Here is a 22,701-nt window from a genome sequence, read left to right on the forward strand (position 1 = left end):
CTGGTCCCTGGGGTCCCTCACTACCTAGATAGGGTCCACACCTATGCGCCAAGTCAAATACCTGACCCTAGGTATCCCTAGTGCTGGGCCCTCAATAGGGAACGGATGGGATGAGCTCTTCGTCAACCTCATTAAACACTAGAGAAGACACAAGGAGGACACACAGGGGGAACATGCATGAACTACTTATCTACGGATGACACAGGTAGGAGTTCAGGAACGATACTGCAGATGAGAGCAAGCCACCTGCTTGCAACCAGAGCTTGAATGAACTGAAAATATCACCAGCACCAGTCCAAGGAAGGAAGGGGTATATAAGCACCAAGAGAATGCTGATAATCAACAGCTGGATGGAAGGCGAGCGTCTGCTGGGTCCAAAAGGAGGAGAGATTAATCCAGCAGGAAAGCTACCTATACCAATGAATACTGACAGCAGGAACAATGGAAAGTCAGGGAGCATTCTGCGCAGCCAAACGCTGTGACCTTCTATGACTGTCTGTCACTCATGACAGGAATGCAGCAATTTGTAGCGAATCTGGCAAATGAGAGGACATCACAGCTTAGCCATGGAGATAGGGAAAGAAATTAATAAAACAATGAAAAAACTGTACAAACAGTATGTGATTGCACCTAAGGGAAGAGGACTAGTGTGTGAGAAAGAGAACATTGCCACACACATTTTTCGGGGCACTTGGAGGCTTTGGAGCACCTTCAATTCCACGTGAATCAATTTCTTTGGAAAATTCTGTAAAACTGTCAAATTCAAATTTCAAAAGTAATCAAATGTTGTGCATTCCACCGGTCACTAAATTTAAAGGGGTGCAACACTAAAAAGTCTTTCTTTAGGCTTTGTCTTGGTCAACCATTGATTATAATGGACCACAAAAGCCAGAGAATAAATTCTGCACCAACTTCCTAATCCAGCTGCCACTTCATTCTAGATATTGATATAACCCACTGATAATATGCCATTGATGCTACATGCTAGTGTGAGCAAAATACAAAATACACTCCTTCTATGCCTCTGGAACTTTGTGGTGTACTGAAAGCTTTTTTGTTTAATCACATCATGTGACCAGTTTATATAGTACCTCAAACAAAGAAATAACTTCCCTGAACTATGCACCAATAGGAGCAGTAGGGGCGTGAACAAAAATGTGAAACTTCCCCGCCCATCAGAGCTAGCTTTAAGAACAAAATGTTTTCTATTCTCTCACATTAGTAATATTCCAGCCATGGCTATCCTTAGTTAACCTTTAGTGAATGCATTAATTACTGTTGCAGACTTATTCCATCATAAAGATAAGACATTGGCAAAGATATTTTTTCCTGTAATTTATTAATAAAAAAATGAGTATAAAAGCAATGAAATAACATGTAAACTTGACAATAATCAAGCATTTTTAATAATATGTACAAATAAATATATATATACATTACTAGTGTGCATACTGAATGAGTAAAGTGAATTTTCCGAGTGACCCGCAGGTGTATGAGGACTCACAGTACCAGAAAATTGGGGACCGCTCAGCCCAATAATGAGTGTCAGGTGGACATGGATCACTGTGTGTCACCCATTGTACGAGCTGTGTTGGACGATTACTAGATATATTAATATTTAGGCTTGCCTGTGATAAAATGTTTTCACCAAAACGGCAAGATATTATTATAAGTCCAACCCCAAGGAGACAGGTTATTTGCAGTCATTAATACCAACCCGCGACTTTGAAAATGATGTCCATCCTGCCGCCACCATGTTTTAGAGCAAAATGAGTTGAACACGTTGATATATAGTTTTGTGGGATAAGATTCAATAGCATTATTAATTAATGATAAAATCCTCTGATCATTCTGTCACCGTTCCACTGTTCAGGGAGCAGACAGAGATGTGGTCAGGAAGAAGTCCAAGGTCAGAAGCCGCTATGTAACGTATCAGGTTCAGGGAGCAGACAGAGAGGTGGTCAGGAAGAGGTCCAAGGTCAGAAACTGGGAGGTAACATATTAGGTTCAGAGAGGAGACAGAGATGTGGTCAGGAAGAGGTCCAAGGTCAGAAGCCGGGAGGTAACGTATCAGATTCAGGGAGCAGACAGAGACATGGTCAGGAAGAGGTCTGAGGTCAGAAGCCGGGATGTAATGTATCAGGTTCAGGGAGCAGACAGAGAGGTGATCAGGAAGAGGTCCAAGGTCAGAAACCGGGAGGTAACATATTAGGTTCAGAGAGCAGACAGAGGTGTGGTCAGAAAGAGGTCCAAGGTCAGAAGCCGGGCGGTAACGTATCAGATTCAGGGAGCAGAGAGAGACATGGTCAGGAAGAGGTCCGAGGTCAGAAGCCGGGAGATAACGTATCAGGTTCAGGGAGCAGACAGAGACATGGTCAGGAAAAGGTCTGAGGTAAGAAGCCGGGAGGTAACGTATCAGGTTCAGGAAGCAGACAGAGACATGGTCAGGAAGAGATCTGAGGTCAGAAGCCAAGATCAGACCACTTACACCAGTCAGGAGCCAAGAGCACACTGAGCAAACCGGAGGTACGACTGGTGAATGTCAGACAGAGCTAGCCCAGTAAAGAAACAGAGCAATCACCAGGAATCAGGCGTATCTGTGAAGGCACCTCCCAAAACCAGCGTAGACTTTAGTGTTGAAAGACAACCTGTCAGCAAGTGCACAAGACACATAGGAGAGCATTTTCAAATGCAAAACCTCCCGGCTTTTGACCTTGGACATCTTTCTGACCACGTCTCTGTCTGCTCCCTGAATCTTATACGGTACCTCCTGGCTTATGATCCCGGCTTGTCTGACTACCCTTCTATTCATACTGCTCATAGTGTCTAGCATCACACTTTCCAGGCTTAAGAGTCCAGTGGGCGGTCTTTCTTTAGGACCGCCTACTGGACTCCTAAGCCTAGAATGAATACATAAAATATTACTAGTTTTACTAAATCTTTTCCCACAAAACTATATATCATTCTGTTCAGTTTATCCAGCTCTACATCATAGTGACAGTAGATTGGACTTAATTTTCATTATGTTGGGCTCATTTTACTATATCAAAGTGCAAATACAGACTGTCATTTTATCAATTCACTGCTGGCACATACTGATAACAGCACGTCAGTCTTGTGTGTTGCTTCAAGAAGCTGAAATCCACACCCTTAAAATATAAATAACACTGTTCACTGATGACAAGTTATCATCCATCTTGATTAAAAAGGTTAAAGGTTAGATTTAGTACCAAAAAATACATTAGTGCCATTAGATACACAGCGACATCAACTTTGTAGTTTCCAGCTCAGTTTTTCAGCTACTAGCTATAGGCGTATTTGAAAACCTTTGAACATGTTGTTACAGGAGACCAATTTTGAGGATTTGGGGCCACATCCAGGCTGCTTTTTTTTTTTTACAAGTCCCCCCCCTCCGTGGCCATTTACCTTCTCTGAAGTGAAGTGCTACTTTCTAGATGGTTTCAGGGAAGTTTCTCAAGACTAGCAAATATTTCCATGTGTCCAGGAGGTTTTCCTTTTTTCTGGGACTCTTCTGGACATATTGGGAGTCTTGGCAGGTATGGAAGTAATCCCCGTTATTATGTTATACAAGTAGATCTTCCTAGCACCTGTACGTTTTCCAGGTACCTCTATTCTTCCTGGAATGTCTACTCTTTCTGGGGACCTCAACTCATTCCGGGCACCTCTACTCTTTTTGGGCACCTCTACTCTTTCCGGGCACCTCTACTCTTTCCGGGCACCTCTACTCTTTCTGGGAACCTCTACTCTTTCCTGGGCACATCTACTTTTTCTGGACCCCTCTACTATATCTGGCACCTCCACTCATTCCAGCATCTCTACTCTTTCTGGGCACCTCTACTACTTCTGGGCACTTCTACTCTTTCTGGACAGTTCTACTCTTTCTGAGCACCTCTACTCATTCTGGGCACCTCTACTCATTCCGGGCACCTCTACTCATTCCGGGCACCTCTACTCATTCCGGGCACCTCTACTTTTTCTGGACACCTCTACTCTTTCTGGACACCTCTACTCTTTCCGGGCACCTCTACTCTTTCCGGGCACCTCTACTCTTTCCGGGCACCTCTACTCTTTCCGGGCACCTCTACTCTTTCCGGGCACCTCTACTCAATTCTAGCACCTCTTCTCTTTCTGAGGACCTTTAATCTTTCCAGGTACCTCTACTCTTTCCTGGGCACCTCTGCTCTTTCTAGGCACTTCTACTCATTTCAGGCACCTTTATTATTTCTGGACACCTCTACTCTTTCTGGACACCTCTACTCTTTCCGGGAACCTCTACTCTTCCTAGACACCTCTACTCTTTCCGGGAACCTCTACTTTTTCTGGGCACCTCTTCTCTTTCTGGGCACACCTACTCTTTCCTCAGCCATCTAGTCCTTAGTGGCACCTATAGTTTTTCCTTATTTTCCTAAAATCGAGTGTCTTAATTAATGTCTACAGATGCTTTCTAATTCAGCTGCCTGGTTCCCATGCTGATTACATACAGCACTAATGTATCTCTCTTTAGAAATTCAGGATCTAGTGTCAAGTAGTTCTACATCTCCGAGAGTTGGTGCGCTAACACCTATCTCCCACAGTACCCGACTGAAAGGGCTGAAAGCTACAGTTAGTGGCATAGGAGTTTGCAATGTTTCTGGAACTGGAATCCATGTCTCTTGAAATATGTCAGAGTCCATTATCTCCTTGCACAGGTTCTCTGGCCTTTGAGAAAGGTAGTCTTTAATTTGTGGTTGCCACGTGTTCTCCAGTTCCTGATCTTTAAAGGATTCTGGTTCCTTCTTTGGTTCTAATTGTTTTAGGTATCTCATGCTTACATTAACCTCCATATCTTCTCCGCGGCCATCAGAACTCTTGGGATTTCCTCTGTAGGGACTACCGGTATGGCTGCTCGTACGCTTGAGGGTTGGGGAACCGGTTGATAGGCTGATACCACTGTCCTCCTCTTGGAGACTTTCATCAGGAATTCCTTCTTGCAAGAAAACCTCTCTAACATCTGAATTAGCCCTTGGCTCATGCACTTCATCTGAAGAGTTCTCCAAGGACTCTGGAGAAGGTTTTAGCATGTGTATGAAATGTTGACTTCCAAACCCGCTGTCCGCACTGCTGCGCATCGGAGAGTCCCGTGGCGTGGCCATCAGATGGTCTTTCAAGACTGTTTCCCAGCATAGAGCAGTTTCAATAACAGGAGAGGGAGGTTTATCCATCCAGGACCAACTTCTTTGGATGAGAGACTTCTGGAGAGAGAATATATTACATAAGTTTAAGGAACATTAGCTGGTGCCGGCCAAACCATAAAATATAAGTTTTCCAAAATTGCCCAATTACGGCTGACCATCATTTGGAAATTACTTTACACCCAATGATAGACTCTTGCAAATATGTGAAGGCTCAGATTCGATTTTTTGAGCCAATTAACTCTTTGACAGTCCAATTGTTTCTATAAATGACGCAATGTAAGATTCATTCTGGCTTTACGCTAGCAATACATATGGGATATTTATCTGCAGTTCAATATTTAATTTCAAAGGTCATGTTTAGTGTCCGAAACATCTAGCAAGAGCCATGAAAAATTGTACAAGACATGTCAAGTTGGTGACTATTGACCACGGTCTGCAACAATGACAATATGCTATGTTTCCTTAAATGCATGTATTTTAGGCTAAAATGTATTTTTTTTAACAGGGTCTGCTTAAAAAGTTTGGATTGTTTGGCTTATACAGCCTTTATGTATCAAAACTCATAGCAGACTGTAGAATGAGTTACCAGTGAATTCATCAGTGAGCTCATTCTGGCTCTAGGGTCTGTATCTATTAAAAAAAACATCACATGGTGGTATGTGGAGTCATTATATCCATGTACACTGTAGCGCCGGTGTCCCTGCATAGGCGCCGACTTGCTCGCCGCCCTGATCGGGTCCCGTTCTCCCTTGCTGCTGAGCGGCCTTCCATGTGTTCTCCTGCCCTCCTCCCCTTCCGCTTCCGGGCCCTGTAGATGCCGCACAGGGTTCCCAGGAGTGCACCTAAGACACGCTCACGCACATCGGTCCTCCTCCATTTCCAGTTAATGCCTCTCAGCTATGTATTTAAGGAACTCTCCCATTAGGGGAAGTGCCTGCACAACTCCTTCAATTAGTCAATGTCCTGTCTTTCTGGCTACTTGCCAGGTCCCGTTATCCCTGTGTCCGTCACCTCTATCTGAGTCTCTGCTGTGCCCACCACACCTGTCCGTACCCACCTGCCTGTCTGCCCCGGTTATCCCACCTATACCTGCCTGCATCTGTGTCCTTACTAGCATCCGTCTCATGTCCTGGGTTCAGCTGCCACAGTCCCGGACACTGCTCTGGTAGTGGTAGCTGGCGACCGCCTTGCGGTAGGTGCTCAGTTAAGCCCCTCCCCCTAATTGGTAAGTCCGGGTCCCGACCTCGATCCAGTGGGTCCACTAACCTCAATCACTGCCTTTACAACAGCAAAAATGAAATTTTTGTAGGCATCGCCAACTGTTGTGGCGTCATCAGAATTTCTGGAAACTACTGGTTCTGGCACTCTGCCTGCTGACTTCTCTGATGTCTGTGATCAGCGCAGTGAGATGCGGTCGTCGACCCACAGACTTAGGCAGGCTAGAAAGAGTTAATCTGCTGAGTTGCTTGCTGGTTCTCTCTTTGATCACATGCTATAGGGGAGCCAGTCATATTCACTCCCCTCCTATATATGCTGGCTGGACCATTTCATTAATGCCAGCTATAGCTTCTCTATACTGGTCTGGTGAGGTGCTGTTATCCAGACTTACTGGTGGTTGTTGTGAGCATTACATACACCTTCCAAGGACATGGTGTTTTAGCTTCTTTCCTTCACTATATTGTATAACAGGCTATCTAGCACACAATTTTGGTCTCTATTTAGGAATAAAACGGTATATTTTCGTAGCTTTATCATCCACCAACTCACCAGCGTCTTGGGCGTCTTCACAACTCCACGGACGTACAAGCAGATGAAGAAATTGACGCAGATCAATAGGACCAAAAAGCTCAAGATGCAGGCTGCCAGAACCAACAGAGTAGTGCTTGCCAACCCTATGAAGAAAGGGGCAGAGGTGGTCGTCAATCAGTGGTAATCAGGAAAGTATAGGCACGCGAGATCTTACAAGCATTTGTAATTCTTTGGATTATAAAACATTTCTTAGTCTATGTTCAGCTTCATGAATGTCTATACCAAAATTAGCAAAAAATGTTTAGACTACGCCAAAAATAAAAAGTAAATATCATAATTCTTTATGTCAGTAAAATGGCGCCATGAGTCCACTATTTACAGTGTATTATAATTCCTGAAAACTAACAGAACTCAAACTCGAAATTTTTGCCCACGGTGCTCCGGTACATGACAGTTTTCAGAACGCAACCTACCCCCTCCATTACCTTACTCCCCACCTCCCAAATATGCCCCCTCCGATATCATGCAGAAGAACCTCCTGGAAGTTCTGGGGTGTAAGATATAATTTGCCAAATTTTTGGTCATAGCCATGCCCTCCTATTGACAGAACACACCTCGCGATCGGATACTGTACATCTTTCTCCCATTCAAATCAAAAGGAGACGGATGTGCAGTACCCGGCCGTGGCCGCTACCAGAAGAAGGGGTAGCTCCGGAGCTGAGCATTTCCGGCCGCTAGCGGTGACACTGAGAAATGCTGATCGGCAAAGGTGCGGGGTGTTGGTCCCCAGCCAATCAAACATTGATGACCTCTCTTAAGGATACACCATCAATATAAAAATAGTGAACAACCTCTTAAGAACATAGCTAAACCTCTTGCTACACAAGTGCCCCGGTTCTGCACTCTGCTCCTTTCACCCCGGTGTGCTAAACCTTGTCGTGATCTAGTTTGCAAGTAGCTCAGCGTACTCCAATATTATGAACTTCCTAGGCCTATATAAGGCCTACCAAGGCATAACCCTGTTTCTAGGTATTAAGACTTCAGCCTTCCTAAGACTTTTAGTTTGCCTCTGCACAGCAACCTGTCTGTGGTCTTCAAGACGTCCCCTCTATGCCTGCAGATTTCAGTACCTCGGCAACCAGTCTGCAGTATCCACGATGACCCCTCTATGTCTGCAGCTTCTAATACCTGTGCAACCAGTCTGCAGAATCCAGGACATCTCCTGGCTGTCTGCAGCTCTCAGTTCCTCAGCTATATATATGTCCTTCAGCTTTCAGTACCACTACAACCTGTCTGCGGTATCCAGGACATCTCTTGGCTGTCTGCAGCTAAAGTTCCTCAGCTACCTGTCTGCCTGCAGCTTTCAGTACTTCTGCAACCTGTCTGTAGTATTAATGATGTCTCTTGGCTGTCTGCAGCTACCAGTTCCTCAGCTACCTTACTGCCTGCAGATTTCAGTACTTCTGCAACCTATCTGTGGCATCCATGACATCTCTTGGCTCTCTGAGGCTACGAGTTCCTCAGCTACCTGTCTGCTTGCAGCTTTCAGTACCTCTGTAACCTGTCTGCAGTCTTCAGAACGTCTCCTGTTTGCCTATGGCTTCCAGTTCCTCCGCTACCTTTCTGCTGGGGCTTTCAGTACTTTTCAACCTGTCTGCGGTCTCCAGGACGTGTCCTGTCTGCCTGTAGCGTCCAGTGCCTCTGCAATCTGTCTGCGGTCTTCCGAACGACTCCTGTCTGCCTGCGACTTCTAGTATCTCTGCAACCTGTCTGCGGTCTTCAGAATGTCTCCTGTCTGCCTGCGACTTCTAGTATCTCTGCAACCTGTCTGCGGTCTTCAGAACGTCTCCCGTCTGCCTGCGGCTTCTGGTATCTCTGCAACCTGTCTGCGGTCTTCAGAATGTCTCCTGTCTGCCTGTGGCTTCTAGTTTCTCTGCAACCTGTCAGCGGTCTTCAGAACGTCTCCTGTCTGCCTGCGGCTTCTGGTATCTCTGCAACCTGTCTGCAGTCTTCAGAATGTCTCCTGTCTGCCTGCGACTTCTAGTATCTCTGCAACCTGTCTGCGGTCTTCAGAATGTCTCCTGTCTGCCTGCGGCTTCTGGTATCTCTGCAACCTGTCTGCGGTCTTCAGAATGTCTCCTGTCTGCCTGCGGCTTCTGGTATCTCTGCAACCTGTCTGCGGTCTTCAGAATGTCTCCTGTCTGCCTGTGGCTTCTAGTTTCTCTGCAACCTGTCTGCGGTCTTCAGAACGTCTCCCGTCTGCCTGCGGCTTCTAGTTTCTCTGCAACCTGTCTGCGGTCTTCAGAACGTCTCCTGTCTGCCTGCGGCTTCTGGTATCTCTGCAACCTGTTTGAAATCTTCAGAACGTCTCCTGTCTGCCTGCGGCTTCTAGTATTTCGGCAACCTGTCAGCGGTCTTCAGAACGTCTCCTGTCTGCCTGCGGCTTCTGGTATCTCTGCAACCTGTCTGCAGTCTTCAGAACGTCTCCTGTCTGGTTGCGGCTTTCAGTTCATCAGCTACCTTCATGTGGCTTTTAGTACTGCTGGTAATAGTCTCCCATCTACTGCACTAACACTCTAGGCACGTGTGCCCACCTGGACCTTGCGTTCAGAGGCTCTACATCATCTAGTGAGTGCCCTAACACCTCTGTCTTACCTTGTTCTGGTAGATAAATGCAAATCTCTGAAGATGCTTCTCCAAGGTTGAGACGTGATGCGATGGCGGGCTGAACACTCAAGCAATACTCATTCGACCCGGCAAGGCCGGTGATACTGAAACTTTCTTCATTCTCCAGGTGCTGAAACTAATAAAGAGCAAAAGTAAGAAGCCAGAACCACACTAGACCATAAGTGAATATAATAAGTAATAAAGCTTCTGATCCAATAGTCAATATTTGACTCTACAGTGGTTTTGCGGGAGGTGTCGGGTGCTTTTTAGGGTGTGAAAATGTTTGAGAAGATCGTGGGAGGCGAGTGAATGCTGAGCCTCAGAACACGACTTTGCACTCAACTATTGAGTAGAGCGGTTGGATTGGTATTGTTCCTCTTTGCAACATGTTGGTACAATATTCTTGGTTAAAAGCCAAACCAATGATGCAGTTTTCGTCTAGACGCTAAAAGGTGTCAACAATGGCAGCAACTGTGGAGAAGGCATCAATGAGCAAGGGAAGACCATGACGGGAGAGTAAAGCTGGGTTCACACATAGCGACAGCGACATCGCTGTTACGTCACCATTTTCTGTGACGTAACAGCGACCTTGTAAGTCGCTGTTATGATCGCTGCTTAGCTGTCAAACACAGCGACGCAGCAGCGATCATAACATCGCTACATGTGCAGAGAGCAGGGAGCCGCGCACACTGCTTAGCACTGGCTCCTTGCTCTCCTAGCTACAGTACACATCGGGTTAATTAACCCGATGTGTACTGCAGCTACATGTGCAGAGAGCAGGGAGCCACGCACACCGCTTAGCGCTGGCTCCCTGCACTCCTAGCTACAGTATACATAGGGTTAATTAACCCTATGTGTACTGCAGCTACATGTCACAGTGCAGAGAGCAGGGAGCCGTGCACACTGCTTAGCACTGGCTCCTTGCTCTCCTAGCTACAGTACACATAGGGTTAATTAACCCTATGTGTACTGCAGCTACATGTCACAGTGCAGAGAGCAGGGAGCCACGCACACTGCTTAGCGCTGGCTCCTTGCTCTCCTAGCTACAGTACACATAGGGTTAATTACCCGATGCGTACTGCAGCTATATGTGCACAGAGCAGGAGCCGGCACTAGCAGCAAGAGCGGCGGACGCTGGTAACGAAGGTAAATATCGGGTAACCAGGGAAAGGTCTTCCCTTGGTTACCCGATGTTTACAGTGGTTACAGCTTACTGCAGCTGCCAGACGCCGGCTCCTGATCGCTTCATTTCGTCGCTCTCTCACTGTCACACACAGCGATGTGCGTCACAGCGGGAGAGCGACGACGAAAAAATGAAGCAGGACATTCAGCAATGAGCAACGACCTCACAGCAGGGGCCAGCTCATTGCTGGATGTCACACACAGCGACAGCGACGGGACGTCGCTGCAACGTCACAGAAAATGGTGACGTAGCAGCGACGTCGTTGTCGTCGTCGCTGTGTGTGACACCACCTTAAGAGATCTGAACTTCCGAGCAGGTATCAGTCAATGACGCTTACTGGAAGGCGACATATATTCTGATTCAGAGACACATATAGCATAAACATCTCCCAACAGAGTATCACTTAGTCGTTTTTGTTTTTTTTTAAACTTTGCTGGGCTGCTTGTTAGTCTCTTTGATCACAGGCTGTCGAGGAGCCAGTCACATTCGGTCCCCTCATACATATGCTGGACAGACAATTTAATTAATGCCAGCTATAGCTTCTCTATACTGGTCTCGTGTGAGGTGTTGTAATCCAGACTAAAGGCCCTGTCACACACGGAGATAAATCTTTGGCAGATCTGTGGTTGCAGTGAAATCATGGACATATTGTTCCATTTGTGCACGGCCACAAACCTGGTACTGATTGTCCACAATTTCACTGCAACCACAGATCTGCCGCAGATGTATCTCTGTGTGTGACAGGGCCTTTACTGGTGGTTGTTGTGCATTACTGCTGTGAGCAGTTGTGGTGTTAACCCATGTTGTATTTTTGTTGCTACCTTCCTGCTCTTGCTTTTCTCCTTAGTCTCTTACTGTTTGTCCCTGTGAGTTTGCAGTGTGTATAAGTATTGGTTTTCCACTGGCTGTCTTTATCTGTGTTACCATCACACTCCTGCCCCTTCCTTCCTGGGTGGGGGTGGTAACATATTAGATCTGGTCAGGAGAATAGCCAGGCATGGGACTCAGGCATCTCCACCATTAAATGTAACCTGAATAGCCAGGCACGGGAATCAGGCATCACCACCATTAAAGGTAACTCGAATAGCCAGGCACGGGACTCAGGCATCTCCAGCATTAAAGGTAACCCGAATAGTCAGGCATGGGACTCAGGCAGACGATGACCAAGTTATTGTATTCCATCAAATGTTTCTACTTAAGAACGTGCAGGACGTCTGGGTCTGTACTAATGACATTTTTCAGCTAGCACTGCATAACTTTGGTTGAATCGCTTCAAGAGGAGACAGGATAATATTAATCTGCCCTACAGTTTTGTTTTTTCTCCACCATTATTTATCTCTACCATTAAAGGTAACCCGAATAGTCAGGCAGCGCCACCATTAAAGGTAACCAAATAGCCAGACACAGGACTCAGGCATCTCCACTATTAAAGGTAACCCGAATAGCCAAGCACGGGACTCAGGCATCTCCACCATTAAAGGTAACCTGAATAACCAGGCATGGGACTCAGGCATCTCCACCATTAAAGGTTACCCAAATAGCCAGGCACAGGACTCAGGCATCGCCACAGTTAAAGGTAACCCGAAAAGCCAGGAATGGGACTCAGGCATCATCACCATTAAAGGTAACCTGAAAAGCCAGGCATGGGACTCAGGCATCTCCACCATTAAAGGTAACCCGAATAGCCAGGCATGGGACTCAGGCATTTCCATCATTAAAGGTAACCTGAATAATCAGGCATGGGACTCAGGCATCTCCACCATTAAAGGTAACCCGAATAGCCAAGCACGGGACTCAGGCATCTCTACCATTAAAGAATACCCAAATAGCCAGGCACAGAACTCAGGCATCTCCACCATTAAAGGTAACCCGAATAGCCAGGCATGGGACTCATGCATCTCCACCATTAAAGGTAACCCAAATAGCCAGGCACAGGACTCAGGCATCGCCACAGTTAAAGGTAACCCGAAAAGCCAGGAATGGGACTCAGGCATCATCACCATTAAAGGTAACCTGAAAAGCCAGGCATGGGACTCAGGCATCTCCACCATTAAAGGTAACCCGAATAGCCAGGCATGGGACTCAGGCATTTCCATCATTAAAGGTAACCTGAATAATCAGGCATGGGACTCAGGCATCTCCACCATTAAAGGTAACCCGAATAGCCAAGCACGGGACTCAGGCATCTCCACCATTAAAGGATACCCAAATAGCCAGGCACAGAACTCAGGCATCTCCACCATTAAAGGTAACCCGAATAGCCAGGCATGGGACTCATGCATCTCCACCATTAAAGGTAACCCAAATAGCCAGGCACAGAACTCAGGCTTCTCCACCATTAAAGGTAACCTGAATAACCAGGCACAGGACTCAGGCATCACCACCATTAAAGCTAATCTGGAGTTTAGGGATAGCCTAGGGTTCCCTAGTGTGAGGGACTGTATAGGAGCCCCCTGTCCCTTGCTATCCTGCTGTCACATCATGACAGAAGCACTGGCAATAAGCTGAAACACTAGAAGGAGGGCAGGAACCATTTCCTATAGGGAACCCTTCTTGTGGCAGAATTAGAGGAGACGGAGCATCTTCAATATAATCCTTTTCTGTGATTGGTTCCATAATATTTTGATAATATGGATCTTTTATGCAAATATTTTAGCGTCAATTAAAAGAAACATTTGCACCAATATTTTTTCCATGATTGTATCCATCCGATCAGTATCAAGTTTAGGTTTAGCAAAGCCTTTGTGCAGCATAATCCAAGATTATCCAAATTGTGGTGACTGCAGCAATCTCTATATACTTTGTACTCGTGTTGTGGCACTCACTGTGTGATTATCTTTGCTCCGGCGGATTTGTACTTTGTAGATGCGGTTGAACTGGAACACGTCCTTGTAGTCACGAGTAATGTTGTTCCTTGTGATCCTGGGTAACGTGAGCTCAATTTGTAGCGAGGAGCCATTCACAGCCAGCGCTACCGCCGGCGGAGGAAGGGTCACTGTGCGAAAATCAGAAGATAATTGGTTACTAAACTCAGTATATACACTCGATCCTCAAAAATGAAGTTTTGATGGAAAAGAACATGTGGTTTTCCAATTCAAGCAGCTGTCATTAATCTGAAACAAATGTACTGTACTTCAAGCACATAACTCCATAAGCTGCCACATGTTTGTACATGAGGAAAGACACAATTTCTGGTCATAACATGACTTGTTTCCTGCATTTTTCCACTAGTTTTCCCCTTTGTAGCCTCTATCTCTGACCTTCAGTTGTCTCTGAGCTAGTGGGTGGAGACTAGCTGCTCTGATGTCTCCCATACTCAGCACACACAGAGACATGAGGGATTCCTGCTCTCCTGTCTCTACGTAGCACATGTTCAGAAGCAGCAGCAGCAGCAGCAGCAGCATGGAGGGAATTATACAGCAGAACTGAGCAGTGTAACTGTGTATCCAGATCTGGGATGAGATAAAACACTTGCTAGACTGCTGCATCATAATCTGTATTTTTGTCAGTTGTCTCTGAGCTGGTGGGTGGAGACAAGCTGCTATGATGTCTCCCATACTCAGCACACACAGAGACATGAGTGGTTCCTGCTCTCCTGTCTCTATGTAGCACATGTTCAGAAGCAGCAGCAGCATGGAGGACATTATACAGCAGAACTGATCAGTGCAACTGTGTATCCAGATCTGGGATGAGATAAAACACTTGCTAGACAGCTGCATCATAATCTGTATTTTTGTCAGTTGTCTCTGAGCTGGTGGGTGGAAACAAGCTGCTATGATGTCTCCCATACACAGCACACACAGGGACATGAGTGGTTCCTGCTCTCCTGTCTTTATGTAGCACATGTTCAGAAGCAACAGCAGCATGGAGGACATAATATAGCAGAACTGATCAGTGCAACTGTGTATCCAGATCTGAGGTGAGATAAAACACTTGCATCATAATCTGTATCTTTGTCAGTTGTCTCTGAGATAATGGGTGGAGATAAGCTGCAATAATGTCTCCCATACACAGCACACACAGCTCTCCTGTCTCTATGTAACATGGAGGACATCATACAGCAGAACTGAGCAGTGTAACTGTGTATCCAGATCTGGGGTGAGATATAACACTTGCTAGAAAACTGCATCATAATCTGTATCTTTGTCAGTTGTCTCTAAGCTAGTGAGTGGAGATGAGCTAGCATAATGTCTCCCATACACAGCACACACAGAGATATGAGTGGTTCCTGATCTCCTGTCTTTATGTAGCACATGTTCACAAGCAGCAGCAACAGCATGGGGGACATAAAATAGCAGAACTGAGCAGTGCAACTGTGTATCCATATCTAGGATGAGATCAAACACTTGCTAGAAAACTGCGTCATAATCTGTATCTTTTTCAGTTGTCTCTGAGCTGGTGGGTGAAGACAATTTGCTATGATGTTTCCTATACACAGCACACACAGAGAGGGATTCCTGCTCTCCTGTCTCTATGTAACATGTAGGGGCATTATACAGCAGAACTGAGCAGTGTAACTGTGTATCCAGATCTGGGGTGAGATAAAACACTTGCTAGAAAGCTGCATCATAACTTGTATCTGAAAGTCAGCTATTTCAATAGGCAGCTGTAATCTTATCCTTCAGTTTGGATTTTAGTTGATGATGATTTCGGGAAGCAGGGGAGGAGAGGAGGAGAAAAAGTGACTCATGAGTTGATATATTTCTCTGATAAGATATAATACAAACATTTCTTATATTCGTTTGTATTAATGATTCATGGAACGTTTGTTGCAACAACAACGGTCAAACAAGTCTGCAAAGAAATGCACATTGCAGGCCACCAACAGAAGAACCAGACAAGGTTAAACAATCCCATTTGTCTCCAACATCTTCTCAACACAGGTCCCCAATCCTCCAATATTCAGCACAATCTCCAGATCCGATCACTTACCCTCTGTGAATCTGTATCGTGTGGACCGAGACCACTTTGATGTCTGGTTTCCGACAACACTTCTGACCCTTCCAAAATATCCTAAGCTCTTGGGCAAAGTCTCCACGGTGAGGTCACAGTAGCGGTGGCTAATAAAGTGACAATGAGGCACCGAGGTCCAGTTGGAGCCATAACTGGAAAAAAAAGAAATAAAATAATACAGTACACAAAAAAAATAACAGATTATTATTAATTTATAGTACACCATTAATTCCATGGTTCACATTTAAACAAATACATTGTTTACAAATACATAATTTACACCAAATAGTTGCTGGTTAGACTTTTACAATAGATCTGGGATAGCGGGGAACCGGGGCTCCTACGCTGTCCCACAAGCTAGGGGGCCCTATGCTATTCCTAATCTCAGGGATACTCCTAATGGTGGAGATGACTGAGTCTCCTTCCTGGCCCTGCTCCTGATCAGTCCTGATCTTATTCCCTATCCACCAGAGAGGGACGGAACAGGGGTGGCCCTATGCTATCCCTAATCTTAAGGATATTCCTGATGGTGGAGAGGCCTGAGTCTCCTTCCTGGCCCTGCTCCTGATTAGTCCTGATCTTATTCCCTATCCACCAGGAAGGGATGGAACAGAGGTTGCCCTATGCTATCCCTAATCTCAAGGATACTCCTGATGGCGGAGATGCCTGAGTCTCCTTCCTGACACTGCTCCTGATCAGTCCTGATCTTATTCCCTATCCACCAGAGAGGGACGGAACAGGGGTGGCCCTATGGTATCCCTAATCTCAGGGATACTTTTGATTGTGGAGAGGCCCGAGTCTCCTTCCTGGCCCTGTTCCTGGCCAGTGTTCATCTGTTTCCTTCTCCTTCCAGACAGTGATGGGATAGGAGAGTGTTGAAAACAACAGATAAAAACAGACAAGATAAAAAACAAAACTGTCACACAGAATGCAATAATACTGTGAAAAACACCCACCAATCAGGGCTCTTAATCTGTCCCTCAAGTTAGGGGGCCCTATGCTATCCCCAAGCTCAGGGATACTCCTCATGGTGGAGATTTCTGAGTCTCCTTCCTGGCTCTGCTCCTGACCAGTCCTGATCTTATTCCCTATCCACCAGGGAGGGATGGAACAGGGGTGGCCCTATGCTATCCCTAATCTCAAGGATACTCCTGATGGTGGAGAGGCCTGAGTCTCCTTCCTGGCCCTGCTCCTGATTAGTCCTGATCTTATTCCCTATCCACCAGGAAGGGATGGAACAGGGGTTGCCCTATGCTATCCCTAATCTCAAGGATACTCCTGATGGCGGAGATGCCTGAGTCTCCTTCCTGACCCTGCTCCTGATCAGTCCTGATCTTATTCCCTATCCACCAGAGAGGGACGGAACAGGGGTGGCCCTATGGTATCCCTAATCTCAGGGATACTTTTGATTGTGGAGAGGCCCGAGTCTCCTTCCTGGCCCTGTTCCTGGCCAGTCTTCATCTGTTTCCTTCTCCTTCCAGAGAGTGATGGGATAGGAGAGTGTTGAAAACAACAGATAAAAACAGACAAGGTAAAAAAACAAAACTGTCACACAGAATGCAATAATACTGTGAAAAACATCCCACCAATCAGGGCTCTTAATCTGTCCCTCAAGCTAGGGGGCCCTATGCTATCCCCAAGCTCAGGGATACTCCTGATGTTGGAGATGTCTGAGTCTCCTTCCTGGCTCTGCTCCTGACCAGTCCTGATCTTATTCCCTATCCACCAGGGAGGGATGGAACAGGGGTGGCCCTATGCTATCCCTAATCTCAGGGATACTCCTGATGATGGAGAGGCCTGAGTCTCCTTCCTGACCCTGCTCCTGACCAGTCCTGATCTGATTCCTCCTCCTCCCAGAGAGTGATGGGATAGGAGTATGTTGAAAAAAAAACAGATAAAAACAAACAGTGGAAAAAACAAAACTGTCACACAGATTGCAATAATACTGTGAAAAACACCCAACAATTGGGGCTTATAATCTGTCCCTCAAACTAGGGGGCCCTCTGCTATCCCTAACCTCAGGGATACTTCTGATGGTGGAGAGGCTTGAGTCTCCTCCTGGGTCTGCTCCTGACCAGTCCTGATCTGATTCCTCCCGCCAAGAAGGGATGTGACAGGAGTGAGATGAAACCCAGAAATAAAGACAGACAAGGGAAAACCAAAAGTCTGTCACACAGCACACACATAAAGGATAAGATAAGAGATTCATGAGAAAAACAAGAGCAGGAAGGAAGCTACAAAACAACAGAGGTAAACTCCACAACCACACTATGCAAAAACACAATGATCTCCAACTATCTGGGACACCACATCTCCCAGACCAACAAAGACAAACTATAGCTGGCATAGGTGGAAGGATTCCACCAGCATAAATAGGAGGGGAGCAGATGGGATAGGTCTCCACACAACATGTGATCAAAGAAGCAAGCAGACCAGCAGAGATTAACTCTTGCTAGCCTGTTTATGAATCAGCAACCGAGTCCGCCTGTGTTGATCCCAGACACCAGTGAAACCATGAGGCGGAGTGTCAGAATCTGCAATGTGAACAGAGCCCGGCGCTGCCATGACAGTCTGCGAAGTTTGTGCAAAACTCAAAATCACATAGACGTTCTCAATCATTCTGGTGTAACGTCTACTCATTTCAGAGAAGAGGAAATGTGCATATGCATAATGCTCTGCAGCAGTGTAACTTTAAGTGTGCTTTCCCCCTATGCAAAATCTCTAAAAGGTCTCCCTAATATCATAGAAACCTTCTGCGCCCCTTAATCTCCAGGACCCTGGATACAACTGCATCTACTGCACCCACTAAAGTTATGCTGCAACTTTCCATCAAACTCAAGAGGTAGGGCATATGTGTAAATGACATTAGTGTAGCTTATGGTGCTGACTTTGGTACCAGTTTGCAGCTACCTAGTTAGCTGGTGTCAAAATATGATACAAAATCATCAAGGTTCTGCTTATCTGATAGAATGATACATATAACAATGGGGAACTGGCTGCAGATCACAGAGGAGAGAGGGGGGAAAGCATTTAAGTGATTAGGGAGGGCAGCTCAGTCATTATGTAAATAGGGAAAAAGGTCATTATCAATCATAAGCTATATAATGGAAATCAGTACAGGAATGAAGCTGTGCTGATACACGAGAGCTAGTAAAGACATCCTAAATACACAGCTCTCACATCTAGGATACATTATTGTGATGGAAATCATCACACGGGGGGAGAGGGGGGTAAAAATAAATGAAAAGAAGATTGTGGCCTGATAATTATTGCAACGTTTATAAATAAAGGTAATGACAAACATGTATAAATATCATTATTTTTCATGTCAATGGTGCAATGGTGATGGACTTATTTTCCTTCCTCCGGTCCATGTTTTGCATTCTTGTATCCTTCACACCTTCTTAGATTAAGGATTCCTCCATATTATCTCTTACCTCCTATACTGAATTTCATACACGATGCCAGCGACATTGGTTTTGTTATCCGCCCAGGTTAAAACGTTGTCAAAAAAGTCCATTTTGAAGGCGACATTTGTAGGGGATGTGACATTTTCTCCTATGGGGATAACAATGTGTTAGCTTTCATTGGATTGACCTTGGAATTTACAGCCTAAATAGTCAGAACGTGATATTAGTTGTCATATTTTACATTTTCAGGAATATATGAGATATCAGCCATTTATTCTCAATCACTTTTGGCCCATTATTTACTTTGCTGCTTTTCTATGCAGAATACTAATGTGAACAAGGTCCAGGAGGACTGAAGTGTTATTTTGAATATTCTGAAATATTTTGGATTTATCCTCTTGTGGATTATTGTTATTAATAATAATAATAATAATAATAATATTTATTCACTTATATACTTATATATATTAATTCCACAGCGCTTTACATACATTGGCATAGTGAAATTTTAGCGCTGGGGTTATTTCCCTAAATCTCAGGCCATCTACAAGCAGAAGACGGGGCATTCATTTTGCCTAAAAACTATTACTGAAACTATCGTGTTTCCCTGAAAATAAGACTTACCCCCAAATAAGCCCTAGCAGGGATTTTCAGCCTTTTTTGAGCATGCTTAAAATATAAGCCCTACTCGAAAAATAAGCCCTAGTCACGGTTCAATAATGAAGTGTTCGGGCAGCTAAAAAAGTTAAAAAATGCAACAGAACACTTCATTAGAGAAAGAGGACACCCCCAAAAGAAAGCAGACAGCCCCCCCCAACAAAAAAAAGAAATCACACTCACCAGACCCCGAATAACTACAGCTGCAAGTGCCAATGGTGAATGGGCTCTCACACAGAGATCTACATTGCTGACAGGTTCCTCGCTGTTCCGCTCACACACACAGATCAGGTTGCGGTATCACTATGCTCTCACTAACTCTGTGAGAGTGATACTGCTTGCGGACAGCAGGGGGAGCGACCGCTGTAGAACGCAGGAGGACCTGACAGAGATGCAGATATCTGGGTCTGGTAAGTGCAAATGTGGCGCCTGTGCCTGAGTTGCCACAAATAATGGCTGCATGTGTATTTCAATCTGTATAACATGTATTGATAGCTTTAATGAGATTTGTTTTTCTCTGCTGTTCACCACATACACACATTTTCCTACACTCCCTTACTGGGGCTGTTCACCACATACTCACATTTGCCTACACTCCCTTACTGGGGCTGTTCACCACATTCACACATTTTCCCACACTCCCTTACTGGGGCTGTTCACCACATACACACATTTGCCTACATTCCCTTACTGGGGCTGTTCACCACATACTCACATTTGCCTACACTCCCTTACTGGGGCTGTTCGCCCCATACTCACATTTGCCTACTCTCCCTTACTGGGGCTGTTCACCTGAGCTGATAACGAATCTTGTTTGTGGCCCTAGAAGGAGAAAGGGGAGGAGCTTAGGTGGGAGGTAAATTCAGAGAGGGGCAGTTGGAGTTGGTGTCAGGGTGATCATATCAGAAGAGTGTAACATGGAGACGTCCTGTCCTGAGGTACCTGATGAAACCTCTGGAAGGGCCAGCTACAAATTGGCAGGGTATCAGTCCCTAGGCCACCAGTACTTTCAAGGTCATTGGCAAACTGAGAGACTGCTATTAGCATTTTCATAAGGAGCAGTGAAATTGCCCAGAAGCTCAGCGACGTGATTGAGTCTGGAAACTTCTAGAAGAAACAGTGAGTTTTCCCTCAGGATTCAAGTCACCTGCTCGCAATAAGGGATTAAAGATCCAGAGTTTTCTTGTCTTGAAAATTCCAGAATTTCAAGACACCTTTTCCCAAGTAGGGTAGTAGCGGCAGGAGGATACGACCACCACACACCAGAGAAACCGAACTCTCATTGGGGCAGGACAGACCACCATCATTGTGAAGGCTGTAAGGAATGTTCTGGAATGTTCTGGAGCTTCAGTAAAAGGTAAAAGCTCCCTGTCTTGTCTCATTATTCTCTGCTTTGCCATCCCTACCTCAACTTCCCCAGAAACCAGCTCTAGTTGGGGGGAAGGGGTGAGGGGACAACCCTCTGGCACTGTGCAGCACCACCTAACCCCTGGGGACCATCAGCAGTGACCGGCCATACCAAAGCCGAAAATCCCAACTGGCGTCACAATCTCTTTATTTGTTTATTTTTCTTACCCCATTTTTAATATTGTTTAACCCCCATTACAAAAGCCTGTGGCACGCCCCCTCCACGGGCACAACGCCACTCAGACCCACCACCGTCACATCAGAGGTCTACCGGGCGCGGCATACAATTCTCTTGGGGGGAGTCTGCCTTCTTTTGGAGGTATATTTGGCCGTGTTTCCCTAAAATAAGACATAGCCCATTTTCCAGAGCAAAAAATAATATAGGGAACACTGTCTTATTTTCAGGGAAACACGGCAGTAGTGTTGTATCGTCCTTGACAATAGAAATGATACCTTGTAATATATATATATATATATATATAGTAATCTGATGATCCTGCTGTGAGAAATCAAGTTGTGAAGCCGCATGTAACCAAGTACATTGGGGCGTGTCAATGTATTCGGAGTGTATGAACACGCCCCAATGCACTTCCAGGCTAATTTGCATATGTGGCTTCTAAGCCTGATTTTTCAGCAATTGCACATCAGAATCCTACAAGACAGGGATCGTTGTTGTACTAGGACCTGTAGAGTCGTTCCACTAGTGTCAGTGGTGAAATCCTCTTCACAAGTTTCCGTTAACGTTACATAGTTACATAAGTTGAAGAAAGTCCTAGATCCGTCTACTTCAACCTTCCGCAACCGAACATTCCATTTATCATTTCTACATCCATTGTCTGAACAAGAACAATAGCTGACGACATCGCACCACTGTACACTCGTCTCTGTGCGCTCGTCGCTGCGCGCTCGTCTCTGCACACTCGTCTCTGCACACTCGTCTCTGCACACTCGTCTCTGCACGCTCGTCTCTGCGCGCTCGTCTCTGCGCGCTCATCTCTGCGCGCTCGTCTCTGCGCGCTCGTCTCTGCGCGCTCGTCTCTGTACGCTCGTCTCTGTACGCTCGTCTCTGCACGCTCGTCTCTGCACGCTCGTCTCTGCACGCTCGTTTCTGCGCGCTCGTCTATGCGCGCTCGTCTATGCGCGCTCGTCTCTGCACGCTCGTCTCTGCACGCTCGTCTCTGCACGCTCGTCTCTGTACGCTCGTTTCTGCACGCTTGTCTATGCGCGCTCGTCTATGCGCGCTCGTCTCTGCACGCTCGTCTCTGCGCGCTCGTCTCTGTACACTCGTCTCCGTACACTTTTCCTTGTAATCTAGTGATTCAAACAGCGGAAGCTGCAGCAGAAACTATCAATGTGTTCAAAGGAAATGGTGTGACGTATCACTGTGGTTTTCTGACACTGGAAATTTCATGTTTTTAAACATATCATTGGTATCATGGAACAAAGGATTTTGGTTTCTTAATATTGGAGCAATATGAGC

At 45.8% G+C, this 22,701-nt stretch overlaps 1 protein-coding gene across 1 annotated transcript in view; it reads right to left on the reverse strand.

Annotated features, from left to right (window-relative positions):
* Window positions 1-1,335: 1,335 nt before the first annotated feature.
* Window positions 1,336-22,701, reverse strand: part of IL10RA (interleukin 10 receptor subunit alpha) — a 26,118-nt gene continuing 4,752 nt past the window's right edge. Inside the window, exons 2-7 of the mRNA XM_075327524.1 lie at window positions 19,185-19,305; window positions 15,727-15,899; window positions 13,620-13,789; window positions 9,600-9,747; window positions 6,963-7,087; window positions 1,336-5,252 (exon numbers count right to left, since the gene is read on the reverse strand). Coding sequence (XP_075183639.1) covers window positions 4,530-5,252; window positions 6,963-7,087; window positions 9,600-9,747; window positions 13,620-13,789; window positions 15,727-15,899; window positions 19,185-19,305 — 1,460 coding nt within the window. The 3' untranslated portion in view covers window positions 1,336-4,529. The remainder of the gene's footprint in view (window positions 5,253-6,962; window positions 7,088-9,599; window positions 9,748-13,619; window positions 13,790-15,726; window positions 15,900-19,184; window positions 19,306-22,701) is intronic.

This window comes from Anomaloglossus baeobatrachus, chromosome 11 (genome assembly GCF_048569485.1).
Source record: "Anomaloglossus baeobatrachus isolate aAnoBae1 chromosome 11, aAnoBae1.hap1, whole genome shotgun sequence".
In the NCBI taxonomy this organism is placed as follows: domain Eukaryota; kingdom Metazoa; phylum Chordata; class Amphibia; order Anura; family Aromobatidae; genus Anomaloglossus; species Anomaloglossus baeobatrachus.